This window comes from Ctenopharyngodon idella, chromosome 3, assembly GCF_019924925.1.
Source record: "Ctenopharyngodon idella isolate HZGC_01 chromosome 3, HZGC01, whole genome shotgun sequence".
Taxonomy (NCBI): domain Eukaryota; kingdom Metazoa; phylum Chordata; class Actinopteri; order Cypriniformes; family Xenocyprididae; genus Ctenopharyngodon; species Ctenopharyngodon idella.
In genome coordinates, this window is record NC_067222.1 from 10591879 (window position 1) to 10615676 (window position 23798).

At 35.8% G+C, this 23798-nt stretch overlaps 3 protein-coding genes across 5 annotated transcripts in view; 1 reads left to right on the top strand and 2 right to left on the bottom strand.

Annotated features, from left to right (window-relative positions):
- Nucleotides 1-23798, bottom strand: part of LOC127509878 (gastrula zinc finger protein XlCGF52.1-like) — a 298674-nt gene that overhangs the window by 25453 nt on the left and 249423 nt on the right.
- The window catches only part of LOC127509890 (GTPase IMAP family member 9-like), a 58828-nt gene that overhangs the window by 11733 nt on the left and 23297 nt on the right, over nt 1-23798 (top strand). The window contains exons 4-5 of one of the 3 annotated variants that reach the window (XM_051889155.1): nt 1510-2106; nt 2981-3555. In XM_051889155.1, the coding sequence (XP_051745115.1) occupies nt 1510-2106; nt 2981-3555 (1172 nt within the window). Of the gene's footprint in view, nt 1-1509; nt 2107-2980; nt 6055-23798 lie in introns of those variants that run through there. The other 2 variants (XM_051889154.1, XM_051889156.1) reach the window with 2 other exon arrangements.
- LOC127509866 (uncharacterized) lies at nt 6765-21875 on the bottom strand. 2 transcript variants are annotated; one of them, XM_051889047.1, is made up of 5 exons: nt 21680-21875; nt 20603-20703; nt 11508-13195; nt 11367-11388; nt 6765-11145 (listed from the first exon to the last, which is right to left on the bottom strand). In XM_051889047.1, the coding sequence occupies exons 2-5, from the start codon at nt 20700-20702 to the stop codon at nt 9605-9607; spliced, it is 3351 nt and encodes a 1116-aa protein (XP_051745007.1). In that variant the 5' UTR covers nt 20703; nt 21680-21875; the 3' UTR covers nt 6765-9604. The 2 variants fall into 2 exon arrangements, with proteins under 2 accessions (XP_051745007.1, XP_051745008.1); XM_051889048.1 differs by having other exon boundaries at nt 6765-11142; nt 21680-21873.

The window sequence follows — 23798 nt, forward strand, 5'->3', positions numbered from 1 at the left end:
CCATCCCTCGGTGCCAGGTAACGACCGCATCCAGAAACACACAAGTAGAATGTCATCTTTAAAAAGACGCAAGCTCTACTTGTGTAAGCTCTATCAGGGACTTGCTCTTTAAAAGTGCTGAAGCACACAGGGGAACGGCCACAGCAACACAAACAGGAATTATGTGCAGCCTGATGTGTGCTATCCTCAAAAAAGAAAAATAATCAAAAGAAAGAGAGGACTCGACCCCACTGCTATGCTGTCTGCCCCGCACTGGAGAAAAGAGAAGTATGAAGAGCTGGACTCATCTTAGAAGACACTTGCTTACAGAAACACAGAAACTTATGTTCGGCTCGGAAGTGAAAAGCTGAAGATGCAACGCACCTGTTGCTCTTAAACCCCCGCGCTGCTGAGCTGAGACCTTCAAGACTTCTATGGCATATATCTGCTATTGATGTGCATGTGGTGTATTCACCGCCACAGTCACCACATCAGGATGAACTCATTGAGCACTTGATAGTCTCATCTGATTTGCTCCGCACTACATACCCAGACATTGGACTTATTATACTTTGAGAAGAGTTGTCTGGATGACAATCTCTGCCAAGTAGTTCAAAATAACACTGGAGGCAACACAATTCTTGACATGATCATCATGAATATGAAAACAATAAAAACCTGAAAATCTTCCCCCATCAGTTCAAGTGACCATACTTGTGTATTTTGGAGCCCTAAAGCACAATTAAGACCACTTAAACGGATGGTACAACCTATGAGAACTATTCTACAACTCATAATCTAGTTAATCTAATGGACTTTGTATATAAGGCTAATGAAGCATTGGGCTCAGTGTGTACATTACTATAAGATATTGCCAAGGCATTCAATGCTATCGACCATACGGTAACAATCCAATGCCTTCTTGATTTTGGAATGAGGCATAGCCTTATTCCTTGGCTTTGGAATTTAATGACCATCTGATGCCAGAGGGTGAGATATCATGGATGTCTTTCTGATTGGGAATATCCCTCATCTGGCATTGCTCAAAGAGCTATACTTGAGCCTATAATCATTCTAGTTTTGATTAACAGTGCTTTTCAGAACGTAACAGGCAACTGGATATATGTGAATAACATGACAATTGCCCAGAGGTGGACTCCTCAACTACCCTTCAACAGACATTGAACAATCCTAATGTTTTAGTAGAGAATCATAAAATGAAACTCAACCCAAAGAAATGCAAGGTCTTGCCTGTCACTAGCACGAGGCAGGAACTGGTGGAGCCTTTATTCACCATTGATCAAAACATCTTGGAAATTTGGGACATGTTTTTGGGGTATTATTCAGATTGATTTGAAATAGGATTGTCAAGTGGACCACATGTTGTCCTTGGCTAACAGAAAGCTTTTTGTCCTCTGTCGGTTAAAGAAATTTGCTGTCTGTGATCTTGATTTGGTTACCATCTATAAAGGTATGTGCGCCATAGTTTTCTATTTTGTCTTACACAATGTTGATGTTATTTATTTCTAGGTTGTGAAATAAAAATGGAGGAAACAATCTTAATGCCGAAAGTGTGCTTGCATTTGGTCTTGCTGGGAAGAACTGGAGCTGGGAAAAGTTCAACAGGAAACACAATACTGGGACGCCAAGCCTTTATTATAACGGAAACCTACAAATCTGTCACTCGAGATGTTGCTGCTGAAGTCGGTGATATTTGTGGATTCGCAGTCACTGTTTATGACACACCAGGATTTTCTGGTACAGAGAGTAAGGAACAGCTTGAGAAATATCAGGAGGTTCTGCAGAAATGTGGATCAGGCCTGTGTGCTTTTCTCCTGATTCTTCAGTCAGACATATTCACTCAAGAAGATCAGAAAATTGTGGAGAAGATTGAGGAACTGTTGATAGAAAAATACCTTAATAAAACCTGGATTCTTTTCACCAGAGGCGATCAACTGGAGAAAGAAAATAAGAAGATAAACAAAGTCATTAATGAGACTGAAAGCTTGAAGAAACTTACTCAGAAATATGAGGGCAGATGGCACATGTTCAACAACAAGACAAAAGGACAGAGCGACCAGGTGAAATCTCTGATAGCGAAAGTTTTCCAGAACAACTTCAAGAACTGTAAGTCTATATTAATTCAATTTGAAGGGAAAGTTCACATTAGGCATAAAGGATTTTGGGTTTATTTATTAAAAATAATACAAATATTTCATTCATTCTCTTACAGTATCTGGTTTCCCACAGAATATTAGTAATAAAGGATAACATTTTAGGACAGTTTGTTTAATAAACCAAAGAAGTTTGTGTGTTTAAAGGATTAGTTCACTTTTAAATGAAAATTAGCCCAAGCTTTACTGGCCCTCAAGCCATCCTAAGTGTATATGACTTTCTTTTTTCTGACAAAGATAATCTGAGAAATATTAATAAATATCCTGACTCATCCGAATTAAATGTCCCGCTTCTGCCAGACTGCTTTCCATATTAAAATTACGGAACAACTGTACTGGAGTCGTGTCAGTTACGTAAGTTGAATAGAGAAGGCGTAGGACATACAGCGTAAGCTTTCTGAAGAAGGTCGGTCAGAAGTGTCAGTCTGGCGGAAGCGGGATATTTAACTTCATAACTTGTTAAATATGGGTTGTTGTTGTTTTTTTTTTTTGTTGTTTTTTTTTACACAAATACATACTCGTTTGGTAACGCATACTGCCATTGTAAAGCGCAGATGCCTCAGGATATTTATTAATATTTCTCAGATTGTCTTTGTCAGAAACAAGAAAGTAATTTACACCTAGGCTGGCTTGAGGGTGAGAAAAGCTTGGGCTAATTTTCATTTGAAAGTGAACTAATCCTTTAAGTGTTAGTGATATTGTCACCTTTATCTGCATACAGTATTTATTCTATGTTAACTGTAGTGTGTTGGTATAATTAAGCACATAAGTACATGCTAAGGTGAAATAAGTCAATGTTTGTAATGTGTTTTCTTTTTTTTCCATAGTTTCCAAAAAACCTTGGCAAAGTATTCCCATCAACATCCACGACATCTCTGCTGACAGTCTTTCATTCATAAGGATTGTTCTTCTGGGTAAAAGAGGTACTGGGAAGAGTGCAGCTGGAAACACAATACTGGGACAGAAAGTGTTTGAATCTTCAGTTTGCTCAAATACAGTAACCCGTGAATGCTCAGAGAGACACGCCACTGTTTCAGGCAGATCTGTGTCTGTAGTTGATACTCCTGGATTCTTTGACACGCAGATGAACCCTGAAGAGTTAATGATGGAGATTGCCAAAAGTGCTTATTTGTCCAGTCCTGGACCTCATGCTTTTTTCATTGTGTTCAATGTTAATATGAGGATCACTGAGCAGGAAGAAAAAATTCCTCATATGATTGAGATATTGTTTGGTCAGGAGGTGTTAAAATACTCCATCATTCTCTTCACTCATGGAGATCAGCTGAAAGGAGAATCCATGGGTCAAGTCTTTGAGAAAAACGGTGCATTAAGACGTCTAGTTGATCAGTGTGGAGGCAGATTTCATGTCTTCAACAATAAAGATCAGAATAACAGAGAGCAGGTGAATGATCTACAGCAGAAGACTGACACAATGATAGAGCAGAATGGAGGAGGACACTACAGTAATCAGATGTTTGAAGATGCTTGGAGATTCAGACAAGAGGAAAGAGAGGGGAGACAGAGAGAGGAAAAGGAGAGACAGAAAGAGGATGAGAGGAGACGGAGAGAGGATGAGAGGAGACAGGAAGAGATGAAACGGAGAGAAGAAATCAAGAGGACACAGAAAGAGGAAAGAGAGAGGACACTGAGAGAGGAAGAGCAGAGACAGAGGGAGTATGAGAGGAGACAGAGAGAAGAGAAGAGAAAAGCACAAGGGATATTTAGTAAAGTTCTTATCTTTGGTGCTGCTTGTGCTGGAGCTGTTGTTGCTGCACCTGTTGGTGCTGTTCTTGCTGGAGCTGCTGGTGTTACGGCTGCTGTTGGAGCTGTTGCTGGAGCTGTTGGTGTTACGGCTGCTGTTAGAGCTGTTGCTGGAGCTGCTGGCACACAGAGGAGACAGGAAGAGGAAGAGGAGCAAAGACAACAGGAGAAAAATGAAGAAGAGCAGAACTTGAGAACGTAAAAATGAGACCATAATGTCTGTCAGATGGATTGAAGTCTGCCAGAATGAAAATGGAAAACCGGAGGCAAGAAGGAACACCCAAGGCAAACGAACTGGTAGTCCCACAAGTCTTTATAGAAGGTTCGCACAATAACAACACTCTTCACATACGTGTAAAAGAGCGAGTATAAAACAGGAAAAGAAAGCACTCTGATAAACACTACCAATCAAAGTGAAAAAGAAACATTAGTACACTAACAGCAGTCAGCAGTAGAGCATCCGTCTCTCTTCACTCAAGCATTCTCTCTATCTGTGCGTGCACGTGCAAACAATAACGTACGCCATAGAAGAAGTCATTTTAAGCCTTGTTTCCACCACTTTCCCCAGGAACTAGGGACTTTGGAGTGATACTCTGTGTGTTTCGACCGCAGAAACCAGTGTCTAAATGAATTTCCACATAAAAAATTCACCCTTAGAAAGTCCCTGCTCATGAGGTAGTACTTTTCCCACGTTCAGGAACTTTCGGGGGTGGGACTTGGGTGCTGAACATGCTGATTGGTTGAGTTCACGCAGCATTTCATTTCAACAACCATTTTTAAAAGTTTGTTGTGGTGCGTGCAGTAAGAGTCATTTGCTATTCGAATCAACAATGAAGTTTTAAAAAACATGACTGACAGACTGAAGATGAGGTTCAGGCTTTATTAAGGTTATATGCGGAGGGCGAAATCCAGCCGGAACTGAAAAGTTTTGTGCAGTCCTACACCCCCGGACTTAATCTTCATGTACTTTAGACCGCGATGGAAACGCAGACAGCAACAAGTCTACTGTTCATGTCATGAACAGTGTTTAACATTAGGTGGTCGTTACAAGGCATAGTTATAAAAAAGTTAAAAAATGAAATAGAGAAGAATAAAAGAGAGGGAGAGAGAAAGAGAGAAAACAGATGGAAGAAGGAAGGACCATGCAGAGTAACAAAGCTTTTACCAACATTGACAACAGCTGATAACGTCAGCCTGAGAGAAACACATCTTCGTTTAACATGGTGTTTGCTGGGATTATCATCATTATTGTAGTGATTTCACTTTTGCTCATCTCAGGACACTAATTAATGTAGTGATTGTTACTTGGGTCACCGCTGATGTCAATTAAGGTGTGGTTATGAGTACATCTGATGACCACTTCCCCCCTTCTCCTAGTTAAGGGCACAATATACAACAATGCCAAGGTCTTTGGAAAAAGGTTTGGTTCAGTGATATTTATGTTCCACGTGGTTGAGTCCGATGACAGTGACATCTTCCACTGGTTGTGCTGGGTGACAATACAGTGGGAAAAGGAGCTGGAATCTGTTTCAACAGCCTTGAACACGAAGCTCTGTGATCTGTACTTTGTTGGGTTGTACTGCATTGCTGTTTTCTTTCACTTTTGTATTGTTTGGCTACACACACTGTTTGCAGTTAAATAAAACAGACTGCCCTGTTCCAGCTGCTACTACTATGATGATATGAAATTAAATAGTATAGATGAAATTATTGTGATGTCAATTAACATAAAATATAAAATAATTATTAAATTTCATCAAGTAAATGTTGACTAATTCTGAGTAAGTAACACCATTTTACTTAAACAAGAAAAAATAAAGGGAAAACTTTATGGACTTGTCGACTTTGTTTGCAGTGGAAATGGCCCTGAGAAGCACACAAGGCAATCGAGATCAAAAATCTTCTGTCAGAAATGAGCTTGAGCACAGTGTCACAACTGTACTTTACTTTCACTTTCACTTTTGAATCATGTGACGCTGTTTCTCACCGGAAGGGGCCGCTGTTACTGATTCAAAATGATTACAATGATTATTGCCATATAAATGAATAAACAGTTTTACATGACAATTAAAAAATGTATTTCATTTTTTTTTTTTTTTTTTTTCAAATTTATTTTTTTTAATAGACACCTAAACCTTAATTTATTTGTTTAGTTTTCTTACACTTGAAATATATCGAAATCACTGAGGGGTCATTTGTTGAATCCTTGAAATGGTCTGATCTCTGTTTATGTGTCTTTATTCATTAATGAGTGAAAATATCACATTTATTTTATTAATGACTGCTATATGTGCTTTAATGCACTTGCTGCTCGTTGACAAGTTTGGGTGAGTAAAGGCAAAACACACAAGATATAGTACCTTTAATGCCCTTAGATGGCAATATTCTTTATAGCAGAAATAAACTGCTGCAGAAAAAGTTAGGTGCCATGCAAAATGTAATGTGTAATTGCATTACTCATTACAAATGTAGTGGAGTAAAAAGTACATTTACTTGTTCAAAAATCTAGTCAATAGAGAGTAAAAGTTGCCAATATAAACAACATTTTAAATGTTTATTTTAAAACAACATTCAGGGGCAATAAACCTGTCTGCATATTTTTTATTTTTTTTTTTTTGGTACCTAAAAGTTAACAGCAAGTCTTGTACACCTGATTTTGGGGGAGAAAAGAGTGTTATCAGATATCTTGAAGAGACACCACCCATAAAGGAGAACAGAATTCTCATAAGTTTTCAATCTATGATTGAATCTTGTACACACAAAATCAGTGTTTTACTGATACAAAACTGTATTAACAGTTCTCTATCAAGCCAAGAGGCAGACAGAGGAAGCAGAAAGCAGGAGACGAAGTGAAGGTAAAATAATCAAAGTTTATTGAGTAATCCTAGTTGTGTCTGTTTCAATGCTCAGTCAAATTTCATCTGACCATCACAAATCCTTCTGTTATTATATCACAAGCAATGGATAATTGCTGCTTCACAAAATCCTCCCGTGATGTTAAAAACCTTTAAATGGAGACATCTCTTGCTTGCTTGTGAAGACAACAGCACCTAACATTAACTAAACAAGATTAAACAGGAATGGAAAAATAATAGAAAATGACAGAACGATATATGTATCAGTAAAATTAGTATATAAATGGTTATTAAAAATGGTTATTTGATTAAATGGAATAATAAAAAGATTATAAATGAATAATAAAAAAAAAAAAAAAACACAAATATATGGTTGCTCTTTTGAAACTACACAGAATTATTAGATCCTTTAGTCCCCCCTCTTAATCATATATGCAAACACAAACTGATTGAATGCAAGCAAACTTTCATAATCATTATCAAAACATACTTTGAAAAGCTCAGGTGATCTGACTATGCTCTTCCCTTCTACATGTCCTTTTAAAGAAAAGAACAGGTCTCTTCTGTCATACCGCATACCGGCGTCTGTTAGGGGGAATGTGTCATAGACTGTTGTTTTACTGCAGTTAAGTCATCTGACAAAACAAATCAACAATGAGATGTAATGTACAGGAGCAATATGATAAACAATCTTGAAACTACAGCTGCTAAAATGCTTCAAATGATTCCAAGTATCTCACTTAGACTTTCTATTTCAGATGAGGGGGAAAATTTCATTGAGTTTAACAACTTGTTCCTGAAGAACTTTAGCTAGATTGTTGACTAAATTACACATTTGCCCATGTTGTTTGTCAAGTTATAGAGATCAAATCAGACATGGGTAATGAATGTGCAAACAATTGCCAATTTGTGAACTTTTAGAGCTTTGGCATATGTGTAAAGTCAAAGACAGAGTGGCATCACTATGATTTTCTAGCCAATGATAATCATTGAATCCACATCATGTTATTTCTGATCACATCTTTCAGCATAATTAAAAACCATTCATCGATTGGCCTGATTTAAAATGTGCAGAACAAGTATGCAATTTAAAACCACCCCTGCATGAATATTAAAAACCAAAACAAAAATTGAAAACAGTTGATGTCAGTCTAACTTTTTTGTCTTGTTTCTTATATATCTTCTGTAGCTCATCATTTTTGTTCTTAAATGTCCTGGAAGTCGAAGATTGTTCCGTCTCTTTGTCTGAAGTTCCTGTTTGCAGGTGTTTGTCGACACTGAGTGTCCTCAGTATGATAAGGCTTGAACTTTTAACTTTGTTGAAATTATTTTGACTCCATTATAACCAGAGATATACAAAGACCATATAGACCATTTGTCTGACAACTAAACTATAGTCTGGTGTAAGCTAATGATCGTAGCCCCTCACCGCCATATCTTCATCATGAGGTTGGCCTCTAAGTCACTAAAACACAAGGTTCTTCCTTATGAGCTAATTTACAATGACTAATACACTATACTGCTAAAAGTATTGGGACACCCCTCCAAATCATTGAATTCAGGTGTTCCAATCACTTCCCTTCCTGTTCCAACATGACTGCGCACCAGTGCACAAAGCAAGGTCCATAAAGACATGGATGAGCGAGTTTGGTGTGGAGGAACTTGACTGGCCTGTACAGAGTCCTGACCTCAACCCGACAGACACCTTTGGGATGAATTAGAGCGGAGACTGTGAGCCAGGCCTTCTCGCCAACATCACTGCCTGACCTCACAAATGTGCTTCTGGAAGAATGGTCAAAAATTCCCATAAACACACTCCTAAACCTTGTGGAAAGCCTTCCCAGAAGAGTTGAGGCTGTTATAGCTGCAAAGGGTGGGCCAACTCCATATTAAACCCTACAGATTAAGAATGGGATGTCATTAAAGTTCATGTGCACGTAAAGGCAGGCGTCCCAAAAACTTTTGGCAATATAGTGTATGTATCCATCTAGTCTTCTCTAGCAATTTTACATCTAATGAACACGCCACCCCGCTTTGCTTGTTCCCTTGTTTCTCTTTTAATTCTTTCCTGTAGATTTCAGGTATATTGCGAAAAATCATAACTGCACTAGAAGCTTCTCCTCTCACCAAGACAAATTCCTTGTGTGTGTGTGTGTGTGTGTGTGTGTTAATGCCATACTTGGCATTAAAAGCTCATTCTGATTATGATACCTGTGTACAATAAATTTGTTTCTTTTGTTCAATATAATTTTATAACTCTTTCTAAAATGCAAGGGTTAAGGTTTTAAGTTTATAGTTGACAAAATGTCACTACCAAAAGCACTACTTTAAACTTTATATTATGCCTTAAATGTCTGTCTTGTCTGAAATTTTCTTAGGAACAAATTTAGAAGCATTACATTGAAGGAGCTAATAAAATAATTCAACTCAAATCAATATTAATGTGTCTAATTATTTACAAGTAGCTGTGTAATAAGAGTCGGGGTCCTGATCATCCTGTCTGGGTTTATTCTGTGATAACAACCGGCTGAATGTACATTGTCTCTTACATGTACAATGAGAATGTCACTGAACCCAATGAAGTCTACAGACTGTCTCATTAACGTGTGTTCCCGGTTCAGAACCAATAACATGTCTGAAATTCACCATCTGGGAATGATGTCTCCAACCAGCATTTGAAGACAGCAATGACCTTTTGGGAATTAAATGTTGTCCAACTATAACCAAAACATCCTAATAACTGTTGCATTTTAGAAAGAGTTAATACATTGAACAAAAATTTGTCCCAATATACCTAAATTCACTGCTCAGGTTTTGAGCTTGATATTGAGAATATTAGTATATGATGTCTTCGAAAACACCAAATAAACCTCCAGCAGCTCCTCCAATAACAGGAACATAGTGACTCCATTCACTAGCTCGTTTTGATCTGTATGGAGTCTTTGCTTCAGCTTCAGCCTTTTCTGTGTTGAATTTTACTTCAGCTTGTTTTAAAAGTTTAGCTTTTTCTGTCTTGAATTTTTCATCAGCTTCTTTTAAAGCTTTAGCCTTTTCTCTCTCATATTTTTCTTCAGCTTCTTTTAAAGCTTTTGCCTTGTTTTTTTCTTCAACTTTAGAGGCTTCCTCCACTTCTTTCTTGTGTCTTTCTTCAGCTTTTTTTAAAGCTTTAGCCTTTTCTGTTTCATGTCTTTCTCCAGCTATTTTTAAAGCTTTAGCCTTTTCTGTTTCATATTTTTCTTCAGCTTCTTTTAAAGCTTGAGCCTTTTCTGTTTCATGTCTTTCTTCAGCTTCTTTTAAAGCTTTAGCCTTTTCTGTTTCATGTCTTTCTTCAGCTTCTTTTAAAGCTTTAGCCACTCGTCTGTCAAGTTTTTCATTATATTCATGCTCTGCTTGTTCTCTTGTTTCTCTTTGAATTATTTCCAGTAGGTTTTGTTTTTCTTTCTCATGTTTTTCTTCCATATATTTTATAAAGTTCTGTTGTTGTTCTCCTAGAGATTTTTCTTTACGTTTATTCTCCTCTTCAAATTCTTTCTGTTTCTCTTCCAGTATTTTCTTCATCTCTTTTTGTACATTCTTATCTTTTTCATTCTTGATTTCTTGTCCTCTCTTTTTAAACTCCTCTGTAGTTTTACTTATTTCATTCTGCATCTCGTGTCTTTCTCTCTCATTTTCTTTCTTCATTTGTTCTATTTCAGCTTCATACTTGGCTCTCAGCTCTTCTTTTATTCTCTTGATCTCTTCTTCTTTCTCTTTCAGTATTCTCTCTTGTCCCTCTTTGATTTTCTTCTCCACCTGCTGGAACATCTCATTGGTGTAGAAACTCCCTCCATTTGCTGCCACCATACAGTCAATCTTATCCAGCAGCTCAGAAACCTGCGTCAGATCTTCAGTCTCATTGTTATTGAACACATGGTATCTGTGACCACACTGATGGACGAGGTTCTTTAAACTTTCATCATCTTCAATGTAATCTTGAATTTTTCTTCCTTTTAGTTTATCTCCTCTGGTGAACAGCACCATGGTGTACATTCTGGACTTGTCTCCAAATGTCCCGTAGATCAACTTCACTATGTCTTTCTCCTCTTGAGTGAATCGTCCCAGTTGAATCACCAGCAGAAACACATGTGGACCAGGTGCCGCCATTGAGATGCACATCATAATCTCCTTCCAGGTCTCAACATCACTGACTCCAGTATCATGCAGGCCTGGAGTGTCAATCACAGTGATCTGTCTTCTGTTGAACTCAGATGTTTCTTTCACTGAGCGTGAAGTCAGTATTGATTTAAAAGCTTCTCGTCTCAGTATGGTGTTTCCCGTTGCACTCTTCCCAACACCCGTCTTTCCCAGCAACACAATCCTCACATCATCACTGTCTGCTAAAGACAATTACTACAGTGAAATTCTTCAAAAATACACAAAATGAACAATTTCATCTGATATTAAAGCATTGTTTTTTTCATCCATATTATGCATTTTACGCTAATGTTTTTTTTTTTTTTGGAAACCATAACCTATATAATGTACATATCTACAGCATTTATTTTCACAGCATAGGTGTAAAACTGCCATAGTAGATATGAAAAAGTATATGACTCACCTGTACCTGCTCTGTTCCTTTTCTGAAAAACACATTTGATACTGATTTGAGAAAATGGCAATAAGGGGATAAGTTAATTATAAAAACTCACTGTCACAAAGCTGCATATATTTCTAATTAATCATCAGCTGATCATCATACCTCTGTGATGACTCTGATCACGTCACTGTCTACGGTGTAGTTGAGTTTCCCCAGCGCTGCATATTTGATCTCATACTCAGTTCCTGCTCTCAGATCAGTCAGAGTAACTGTGTGTTGATCCTTCAGCACAGGTTCAGATGTCCAGTCTGTGTCCTGCTTCGGTTTATACAGTAATCTGAGCTCCACTGTAGCAGGACATGATGGAGGAACCTTCAGAACCACATTTTGACCTTTGACCTCTTCAGTGATTGGACGGGGTGGTTTGGATGGAGGAGTAAAGCAAACAGCTTCTTCACATCCATGTTCATACAGGAGAATGCAGGAACCAGGATGATTCTCCATTTCTCTTGATGACACAATGAACCTGTCTTGTTTACAGCTGTTTGAATTGACCAAGTTCTTAAATATCTTCAAGTTTCTCTTCATGGTATTTTTGATCTCAGCAGTGAGCCAAGAAGTTTGCTTTGAATCAGGGATCTTCTGATCAGTTTCTCCTTGTGTTGAAGGACTCAAGTAGGCAGTTTGTTTAGAAAGAAGCACATCTGAGCAGTCCAGTGATGTAAACGTGTAACACACCAGGTTTCCAACATCCAGGCCCATCCAGATGGCATCTATGTTGTCTTCCACCTGTGCACCATAATCCTTTAGCCGTCCGAGGACTGATTTAATGATCTCAGACTCTCTTTCTCTTTCTTCCAGCCACTCTGCAAGATCACTTCCTCTGAATGGAGATTTGTCATTTTCTTGTAGAAGATCATTCAGTGCAGTTTCCTTCATCTTGTCCCCGCGGATGTCTGGCAGCAGAAAGCCGAGTTTCTTCACCAATGTCAACTTATATGTGTTGCAGTTTTGATTCATTTCCAGAATTTTATCATGAAATGCATCAAATGTCTGAGCAGGAGAGTCTTCTAGAAGATCACTGCATTTCATCTCAGCTGTATTTAAACTCTCAATCACTGATTCAGTCTTCATGATTAGATCCATGCTGATCTCCTTCAGAAGTTTTGAGGATCTTGAGTGAAGTTTGTTCAGAGGATAAAGCCAAACTTTCAGAGGAACTGCCAGCTTTTGATTTTCTCCCAGTAGTTTTGGAAGATCAGCAAAAACATTCATCGCATCTTCAAAAGAGGCTGGGTTAGATTGTAACTGGAAGTCTCCATAAAATGTACATGTGAAGTTTTTGACTGAAGATTGTTGGTCTTCATTCATGCTCAGATTAACATTTCCAGCTATTGAAGCGATGCCCTTTAGTTTATCTAGGGCCATGTTTACTTCTCCATCTACTGTGGTTTTGTCCTCATTTGTAGAAACTTCTCTGTCAAACACAAAGCAGGCATCTGCTCCATACAGTATTCCTGTCACTACATGAGTGGCAATATCATTATCATCATCAGGAATATTTTCAGCAGGCAACTGGTTAATGACCAGTTCTTTAAACTCGCTGGTTGAATGATAATGTAGCGTCAGTCTCTGCTGCTTGAAAGACTTCTTGGTGTCATTGAGATACTTTGCTGCTCCACTTACACTGATGAGTCCACTTAAAAGACTCAGTTTCAATTCGCCACCAATATTTAGTAATTTAGATTTATCCTTAATGGAGTCTGAAGCTGTGACTTTGAATCTTGTAGCAATTTGGCTACGAGAGGAAATATTCTTCTGAAGATCCTCTGGTTTCCAACATCTAAAGCCTGAAAAAGGAAAAATGCATCTGCAGTGAATTTATTAGAATCACATTTTATATCTAAAAGCTCTTGTTGATTTGGTTTCTTTTGTTTTTCGCCTGGCATTACGATGTGTTTTTGTGATTCGTTCAGTTCAGCGTTAAATACAGGTGGCAGCAGGTCAAAAACATTGTGATCGGATTACCAAAACATACAGAGGTCACCAGAAACACATGTGACCATATCGCATTTTTAGTGTAACTATTTTTAATACAAAGTTCTGGCATGAAACTCTAAATGGTGCAGGCTCATAAGTCCTTTACTCAATCTGCTAGTAATCACATTGTTATCTATACAGGTTTCTGTTGCATCAGCAGCCAATGAACTTGCTACATCTAAGAAAAGTGTTTTACTCCATATCACTGAGCATGTTGCATGGTCTGCCTCATTAAGTCTACGTCATTCTTAAATTATATCTTAAGCTGTAGCTTAACATTAATACCTGTTTCCTGAAACATTCTTAGTTAAGTATACCTTCTGTAAGTCATATACACAAGGTATACTTATATATATATATACAGGTGCTGGTCATATAATTAGAATATCATCAAAAAGTTGATTTATTTCACTAATTCCATTCAAAAAGTGAAACTTGTATATTATATTCATTCATTACACACAGACTGAAATATTTCAAATGTTTATTTCTTTTAATATTGATGATTATAACTGACAACTAAGGAAAATCCCAAATTCAGTATCTCAGAAAATTAGAATATTGTGAAAAGGTTCAATATTGAAGACACCTGGTGCCACACTCTAATCAGCTAATTAACTCAAAACACCTGCAAAGGCCTTTAAATGGTCTCTCAGTCTAGTTCTGTAGGCTACACAATCATGGGGAAGACCGCTGACTTGACAGTTGTCCAAAAGACGACCATTGACACCTTGCACAAGGAGGGCAAGACACAAAAGGTCATTGCAAAAGAGGCTGGCTGTTCACAGAGCTCTGTGTCCAAGCACATTAATAGAGAGGCGAAGGGAAGGAAAAGATGTGGTAGAAAAAAGTGTACAAGCAATAGGGATAACTGCACCCTGGAGAGGATTGTGAAACAAAACCCATTCAAAAATGTGGGGGAGATTCACAAAGAGTGGACTGCAGCTGGAGTCAGTGCTTCAAGAACCACTATGCACAGACGTATGCAAGGCATGAGTTTCATTCCTTGTGTCAAGCCACTCTTGAACAACAAACAGCGTCAGAAGCGTCTCGCCCGGGCTAAAGACAAAAAGGACTGGACTGCTGCTGAGTGGTCCAATGTTATGTTCTCTGATGAAAGTAAATTTTGCATTTCCTTTGGAAATCAGGGTCCCAGAGTCTGGAGGAAGAGAAGAGAGGCACACAATCCACGTTGCTTGAGGTCCAGTGTAAAGTTTCCACAGTCAGTGATGGTTTGGGGTGCCATGTCATCTGCTAGTGTTGGTCCACTGTGTTTTCTGAGGTCCAAGGTCAACGCAGCCGTATACCAGGAAGTTTTAGAGCACTTCATGCTTCCTGCTGCTGACCAACTTTATGGAGATGCAGATTTCATTTTCCAACAGGACTTGGCACCTGCAAACAGTGCCAAAGCTACCAGTACCTGGTTTAAGGACCATGGTATCCCTGTTCTTAATTGGCCAGCAAACTCGCCTGACCAGAAAATCGCCAGAAAATCTATGGGGTATTGTGAAGAGGAAGATGCGATATGCCAGACCCAACAATGCAGAAGAGCTGAAGGCCACTATCAGAGCAACCTGGGCTCTTATAACACCTGAGCCACAGACTGATCGACTCCATGCCACGCCGCATTGCTGCAGTAATTCAGGCAAAAGGAGCCCCAACTAAGTATTGAGTGCTGTACATGCTCATACTTTTCATGTTCATACTTTTCAGTTGGCCAAGATTTCTAAAAATCCTTTCTTTGTATTGTTCTTAAGTAATATTCTAATTTTCTGAGATACTGAATTTGGGATTTTCCTTAGTTGTCAGTTATAATCATCAAAATTAAAAGAAATAAACATTTGAAATATATCAGTCTGTGTGTAATGAATGAATATAATATACAAGTTTCACTTTTTGAATGGAATTAGTGAAATAAATCTACTTTTTGATGATATTTTAATTATATGACCAGCACCTGTATATATATATATATATATGCTGTAAATTCTAACAAGTTCAGTTTACTTAGAAAAAGTTTGGAAACCGAATGCCATATTTTTGCAAAGCAAACTTGAAGGGAAACCTTAAGTTAAGTTAATGATCTGCTAAAAGTAAAGAAAGCAAACTCTTCCCAAGTAAATTAAGTATATAGTTAATGTCAATTCTAGTTAACATACTCTAGAATATTTACTAATCTTACTTAAGATTTAATAGTAAGATTACTAGAGGAATTCCATTTAACTAACAGTTTTTTAAGCAAATATCTTAAATAGCTACTATTATTCTCAACATGGTTTTAATCCTGCCATTTTAAGCTATGGAGACTTAGAAAACTATGTGCAATCGGTTTCCACTTTTTCTTTAAGTAAAAAGAAAGAGAAATAGTATGTTGTACTGACAAAAGCTTTGTTATATACAGTAGTCAACATTTGAAGTGGATCAAAAAAGTTAATCAAAGTTGTCCTAAGAAAAAGGTTTTAGGACAACTTTGATGAAAGGTTTTGATCCACTTCAAATGTTGACTACTATAGTTCACTTACAGGAGAGTACTACTAACTAAAAAAAAAAAGAACATTGTTGTGGTTTGCACACTGAATGTTGAGATCTGTGTGTAGCTCAAGCACAGTTGCTGTTACAGATACCCAATTAAAAGTTTCACAAAACCTTGATAACATTAGTGTTAATGCAAACATTTTAAAACATCACTATTGATTACAAAAATTGAACATCTATCTAAACAATGTTGAGTTGGAAACCAAATCACCTCTTAAAAGTGATCTATTTATTACTTATCTTCCTTTGAAACCACAAACTGTGATTTCTTGATGCACTGCTGCACCAAGATGGAGAGAATAATAAAATCTTTAACGAAAGTTCCGAGTGCCCAACCAAAGGGAACATGAATCACCATAATGGTAAGTAAAAAAAAAATTTTTAGGAAAATCAACATCAATTTATGAAGTCAGCTTATGATGTTCTCTCAAATTATACAGTTGTGTTGACAATTAAAAATTACAGATGACTTGGGAAAAGAGTGAATGTAACTGCAGACGTGAAGGAAGTGGGTGAAAAGTCAATTAAGATTAAGATTTGCATATATATATATATATATATATATATATATATATATATGTATGTATGTATATGTACTGAATAAGCATACAAGCCAAGTCAGAAAGTCAACTTTATTTCTAAAGCACTTTATACAATATAGATTGTTTCACAGCAGCTTCACTTACGTGTAAGTGCTGACAAACTCCCGTATGAAGTGTTGCTTTTGCAAGATATGTGTGATGTTTTGCATATTGCATGCTTTGTGGTTTTGAGTTTTCAGAATTGGCGTCATAGTTTCAAAAACTGTGTAAGCAATTTGAAAAAAACTCTAAGTATCTTTTGGCAAGTTCGTAGTTTTACTGTGTATCAAAGATATTAGCATTAACTTTTACTGTCTATGTGACTACATTCTTGAATAAGTATATTTACTCTTTACTCCAATACATTTGTGATGAGTAATGCAATTACTTGTTACATTTTGCATGGTATATGTGACTTTTTTCTGCAGATCTTTATTTCTACAGGGAATTGAAGGTATTGTATCTTGTGTGTTTTGCCCTTACTCACACTTGTCAACAAAGCTACTTGTATTAGAATGCATACCAGGTAGTTGCTGAATTGCAAATGTTTCATATTAGTCAAAATCTGCTAAGGGGTAATTAAATGTAATAAATCATGTAAAAACCGAGAAGGAATTTTAATTTATGGAAAATTATCATCCAGTTATACATTATACACCATTTCAAAAATTCCTAAAGATCCTCCCTACATTGTTTCGAGGATAGATTCACTAACAGAAAAGGTTTCCCAGTTTATTGATTATGAATTACATTTTTGGACTAAAATACAATCAATACAAATTGAATAAAATGATTAGTTGGCTACATTAGATGTCTCCTCGTTATATACATCTATTCCCCAATAAAGAGCGCAGCAATTATCTACTTTATAACTCCTAAAAATTCTGATAAATTCATCAAATTCATTACAGAGATGATCATCAAAAAATTATTTTGTGTGGCCTGCTCAACGATAATTAAAATCAATCAGTTGTACATTCTGGAAAAGTGTATCTTGTTAAATCATTAATTACTTGCTCCACATCAAATGTAAATGCTCTTGTCCATTAATTTACAGGAAAAACTAGTCGTCCACTACAAACTTGTATTAGTGAACACTGATCTGTGATTAGGAGTTGTGATGTCCATTTGCCAATTGCCGGACATTTTCACGATCATGAAATTAAAGATTTAACTTGTATATGTATTAAAAAAGTAACAAAATCTAGAAGAGGTGGAAATATAGAGAAAAAAAAACGTACAACGAGAAGCTTATTGGATGTATCAATTAAAAAGTATGTCCCCTCTGGGTCTTAATGAAGGGGGGAGATGCATTTGATTGTAATCAGGGCTGGATTTTCCGATAGCATTGTCTCTTAATGCGCTACTAAGACTCTAAAGTTATACCTGAACTGAATATATACCTTTTCTAGGCGTGTTATCCGAACTATACCTTAGGAGGTTTCTTAAGGTATATCTTCTTAAGTGCAATGTTATCAGGTGCTTATGGCAAGCTGTTTTGACTTTTATTCATTTTAAGGATATGAATTCTTGATATCAAAAATTCAATTCTTGATATCAGGAATTACATTTCCACTAGTAAAACTAGAATTATCTGTCATTGTATTTTCACTAGTGAAATGTCACCATGGGCTGCCCTTCAAATTCATTTGTTGATATCAAGAATTAATTTCTTACTAGTTGAAATTCCAATGTCACATATCAGAAATGCATGTCTTACTAGTAAAAATCATAATTTTTGATATCATTAATTACTTTGTTACTAGTGCAAATATCTTTTCTTGATATCAACAATTGAATTGCTACTAGTAACAATGTTCATTTTTTATATCAATAATTTGATTGTCACTAGAGACAATGTTATATCTGATATCATGAATGTGATTGTTAGTAAGAAAGCCATTTTAGATATCTGAAATTATACTGATATCAGAAATACATTTTCACATATCAAAAATGAAGATTTTTTACTAGTAGCAATTCAGTTGTTGATATCAAGAAGTGACATTTCAACTATGGTGCCAACTGAATTCTTGATATCAAAAATTCACATTTTTACTAGTAACAATGAAATTATTGATATCAAAATGTATGATTTTTACTAGCAAGAATTGTATTTCTGATATGTGAAATTGGAATTTCAACTAGTAAGAAATGAATTCTTGATATCAACAATTGAATTTGAATGGCAGCCTATGGAGACATTTCTATAGTGAAAGTACAATTACTGATATCAAGAATTGAATTGTTGATATCAAGAATTCATATCCTGAGAATGGATAAAAGTCCAAACGGCTTGCCATAGGTACTGACCATGGCGCTGGCGCTGAATTGGTTTATCAATGGCTCGAGAATCGATAAATCACTCTACGCAGGGGCTGCTTCACTGCGTTAAAGAGGCACTTCAGAAATTGCATTTATCAGCGCTTAAAGGGATCTTATAAAAATAATCCAAATTGCAAACTAAATTTATATTGTAATTTATGTATATTCTAGTGTGAGTTTAAGGCGACCATTATTTTAGAAGGTATTAATTCCTTGGAGACGCGTCATGCAGCTGACAGATATGTAGGTATCGCGATTATACCGTTTTTCCTTTTTATTTAAAATATTCACAAACTTGTTAACTATGTCATGAATTTAAAATATGTGAAAGTGAATGTGTTTTGTCGCGCGATGAGTATGCACCGCAATTCAGAGCTGTCGGATTTATGAAATTTTCCCAGAAATACATAAGCGTAAGTGACTGGAGAACTGCGAGAAGAATAGAGTAAATAATGTGTATATGATATGAATAAAAGCCTTCTTCAAATTTTATAATTTAAAGGGTTATTATTGCAGCTTCTATAGACATCAGCGTAAATTTCAATTTCTTTTGAAATTTCCATTCATCTAATAATCATCTAATAAAAAAACAACAACAACATTGATAATAATCATAAATGTTTCTTGAGCATCAAATCATCATATTAGAATGATTTCTGAAGGATCACGTGACACTGAAGACTGGAGTAATGATTCTGAAAATTCAGCTTTGATCACAGGAATAAATTACATTTTAAAATATATTACAACATTATTATAAAGTTATTTTAAATTGTAATAATATTTAACAGAATTACGTTTTAATACACCCAGTGTTCAATTGGGATAATGGCAAAGAATAAAATACAAAGATTCACTGCTAAATTCAGATCCAGAGACAGACGCGCTCAGCGCTTGTCATGTATCACAACTATTCAGTGTTTTCAACCTCATCAGGCTTATTTTAGGATTCATACATTTAAATACACATTTGAATGAAGTACTAGGCTACATAAAAAAGACATTTATAGTTTGTTAAAATTATATTCCATACACAGATGTCTGAAAGCTGAAATATTAACCCTTTCAATTATATAATTTGACGAAGTGTTTTATTCAGATACACATTGTGTATGAAACAATAAAGTTTACTCTATTCTTCTCCCAGTTCACCGGCTACATCTATATATTTCGGGAAAAATTTCGTAAACCCGACAGCTCTGAATTGCGGTGCAAACTCATCGCGCGACAAAACACATTCACTTCCACATATTTTACAATCGGAATATATCATAACATTCATAATATAATTAACAAGTTTGTGAATATTTTGAATAAAAAAGGAAACACAAAATAAACGCGACACATATCTGACGCGTCTTAATACCTTCTAAAATAATGCTCTAAAATGGTCGCATTAAACTCGTGCACGCTAGAATATAGATAAATTACAACATAGATTTAGTTTGCAATTTTGATTATTTTATAAGATCCCATATTAGTCCTGATAAATACAGTTTCTACTGCTGAAGTGATTTTTTATAAAGACCACTGCTTTCACCCATAACGCAGTGAAGCAGCCCTGCATAGTTTCTCGAGCCATCGATGTCAACCAATTCAGCACCAGCGCCATGGACAGCACCTGGTAACGTCGCATGTAAGAGGACCTCCTAAGGAGTTCGGGGAACACGCCTATGGTATATCTTCAGTTAAGGTGTATAACTTTAGATTCTTCGTAACGCGCTAAGAGACACTGCATTATTGCACTTTCAACAAATGCCATATGTATTTTGGTACCTGGTATTAATGCGTCTTTTCTGCAGTCGTACAGCATGCCCAACTCGAAGGATCTCCCAAGAGCTGCAGTTTTTATCACATTCACTCCGACTGAATCCATACTAAAGACAATCAGATGAGAAAAACAGATCAGTGAGATTAGTTACTGCATGTGAACTACCACAAAAATATGCTGACATGCTGAGAAAAAAAAGATATAAAGAATAAAGATAACTTTACACCAAGCGTCCGAGATGCACAGTTTGAGAAATAAAGATGCTGAATGCAGAATTTACATTATTTAATACTCTCTCTCTCTCTCTCTCTCTCTCTCTCTATTAAATTAATTAATTAATTAAAAATAAAAAGTCCCTAAAGTATGGAAGCTGGGTTGCTTGTTTCCAAATAATAATAATAATAATACTACAGTTAATTTCGAGTTTACATCTCACAATTCTGATATTTTAAACAGGTGTTTCACCTGTATTTTGAATCAAGCATTGTATTGTGTTATAGGGTTGACAGAAGAATCCGTATATTTAACCGATTTCTTTTTTTCAGTATTTTTATGAATATCATAATCGGAGATTATAGAATAGCAGAATAGCAACATTAGTTAATGCACTTGTGAACTAACATGATTTTTAATAAAGGTTAATAAAAGCCATTGTTCATGTTAACCAGCGTCAAAAAATGAGAATGTGTTATCGAAATATATGCATTATGGAAATTTATAGAAATAAACTAAAATACGAATATTATTATCATTATTATTAATCTGAATAATTTATTTGTGTTTTAAACGCTAAGTTTAAAAACAAAAGTATTTAAAATAAGTACTTGCTATTCTGAACCTGTAGCTCGTGCCCTGTTTATTCTACATCGTCATGTTTTATTAATATTAGCATTTTCCATACAGTCTTGGCATCTTTACAGGTTTAATCTGTGACTGATCTCAGACCAGGTAAAATATTGAAATATTATTTAAAATGATTGGAGAAACAAGTTCCAGTGTGAGACATTTTTATGTATTTTATTTCTTATGAACATTCTTATAAAGTATTCTTATAATGTATTTCAACATAATTCTTCACTCACCTTCTTTCAGTTTATCCTGTTGAAGAGGAGCTGAACTTGTCTTTAGACTAGTGAACAAAAGCAAGACGTTTAAATGTTTCTCTGTACAAACCTTGAAATGAGTTTGTCGTGATTTTATTTCTCTGCGACTGACTTTTATTTGCTGGTCAAATTACACTTTTTTTTAAGTTCCGCTAAACCATTTTTTTTTTTTTAACAAAGGTATAGGCTTGGAAAGTACCCACATCCTCATTGCTGTTATTCTGACACCTTTATGTGACACTTCAGCGCTTTCAATTCTCAGCATCATTTACTGGAAATCATGTCCTTTCTGGTTCAGCCACTTAACCTCTTGTTTACAAAACAGGATTGGCATCATACAGAAACAAACAGCAAACAAACAGCACATATACAACATATTCGTTCTGTTTAGGCTTTATTTGATTAAAACTAGCTACAATTAAAACGTCGCAGATGTTCTTTTCTGACGAACTAGAGATTTTCACTTAGAAATTGCTAGAAAATTTCACAAAACAATTACAAAGAAACAGAAAGTAACACACTGGATTAATCGTGATATTTTAAGAAGAAATATTTTTCTCAATAATCTGTTTTATTTACAAGTTTGAAAAACGTTTTTTTACAGCATTGTTTACATTCGTTTATCTTTCAGCTCTTTCAAATGAACTGATTTCTTTTGTCTTTCAAAAACTAGTCATATTGAAATTTCACTTTCTGTAGGCCTAAGTGCAATTAAACTACTGCATAAGTAAACTTAGAAACGCACATACATCCATTACACGCAGGGACGTGCACAGACATTTTGGGGGGCAGGGGCTCAATCAGAAAAAAGGGCACTTCTCATAATTATTTATTTAAAAAAATAATAAACCCTTAAATATATTAAGACAACTCTGACTTCCTTACCAATTTATTTTAATTCCCCTACACTCACGCAATTGTTTTATACTCCACAGATTTCTACAAAATAATCAGTTCACACAGAGACCATGGTCTTCTTTAGTGTTCACTAGGTTTATCACAAGAGCAGGCAACAGCAAAGGAAACTATGCCACAGTGTGCATGTTTTCTACTATTTTCAAGTAGCTATATATTTAGAATAAATGACCGCACCAAGGAGAGGGACATAGTTTCACTAATAATGTTTATTTTGCACAAATCAATAAATCGTTTTAATTCTTTTGGTGTTATTGGAATACTTCTTTCATCTAGTGGACAATTTTAAGATTTTGATCCATTTTTGCTGCCATGTCTTTTACTCTAATGGAAAGAAAACTTAACCCTAACCCTACACATTTAGATGGTGTTTGTTTTAAGCCTACTACCATCCGTCTGTTTGCATCTGTAAATTTCTTCTAAATTAACCAAAACAAGCTAATCTGCATATTTAAACACATCAAGAGTTTTTTTTCCTCTGAAATGTTATAAATACATTATATATTATAACAAATGCCTGCAAAGGACGCCAGAAGCCTGCTGATTTTTGTTGTTACATAGCACCGCACGATCAAAGCCAACCACCATAATTAAAAATATATATTATTAGTTAAATAATAATATTCAGCCACTTTTTTTTTTTTTTTTTTTGATAGAAATGCTGCAGCCACTTTTATTGATGTATTATCCTGTGTAAGTGTAGATTTAAGAATAGCATTATGTAATGCTGTACTATGATTTTTAAATAGTTTTAATAAATCGTGCATCCTTAGAAAACTGTATAATAATGCGGTTCATGAATGCTCCTCTTCTTGTATTGACAGCCCTACAGATATCTTTACCATGGTTCAAAACGCAATGCATAGCTCATTAAAATAATTGAAATTTTAATATGACATAAATTACATTAGTATCAAATCAGGCAGATGCGTTGATGGTGGTCAAACTATTAACGCGGCGTTAAACGTATAAATAATCTCATCTAGGATCCATCTAGGCAGGGCCGTGACCACCATAGACATTGATATAATTAGAAATGGCCAAACCCCCCAATAATTAGGAATGGCCAAATCGTCCCCGCAATATTTGAAATTCTTACACTGCTCTGCTGCACTTCATTACAGCTCTCTGCATGTTGTTAGGATGACAAAGAGGTTTAAAAGTTACATTTTTAGTCTGGTCT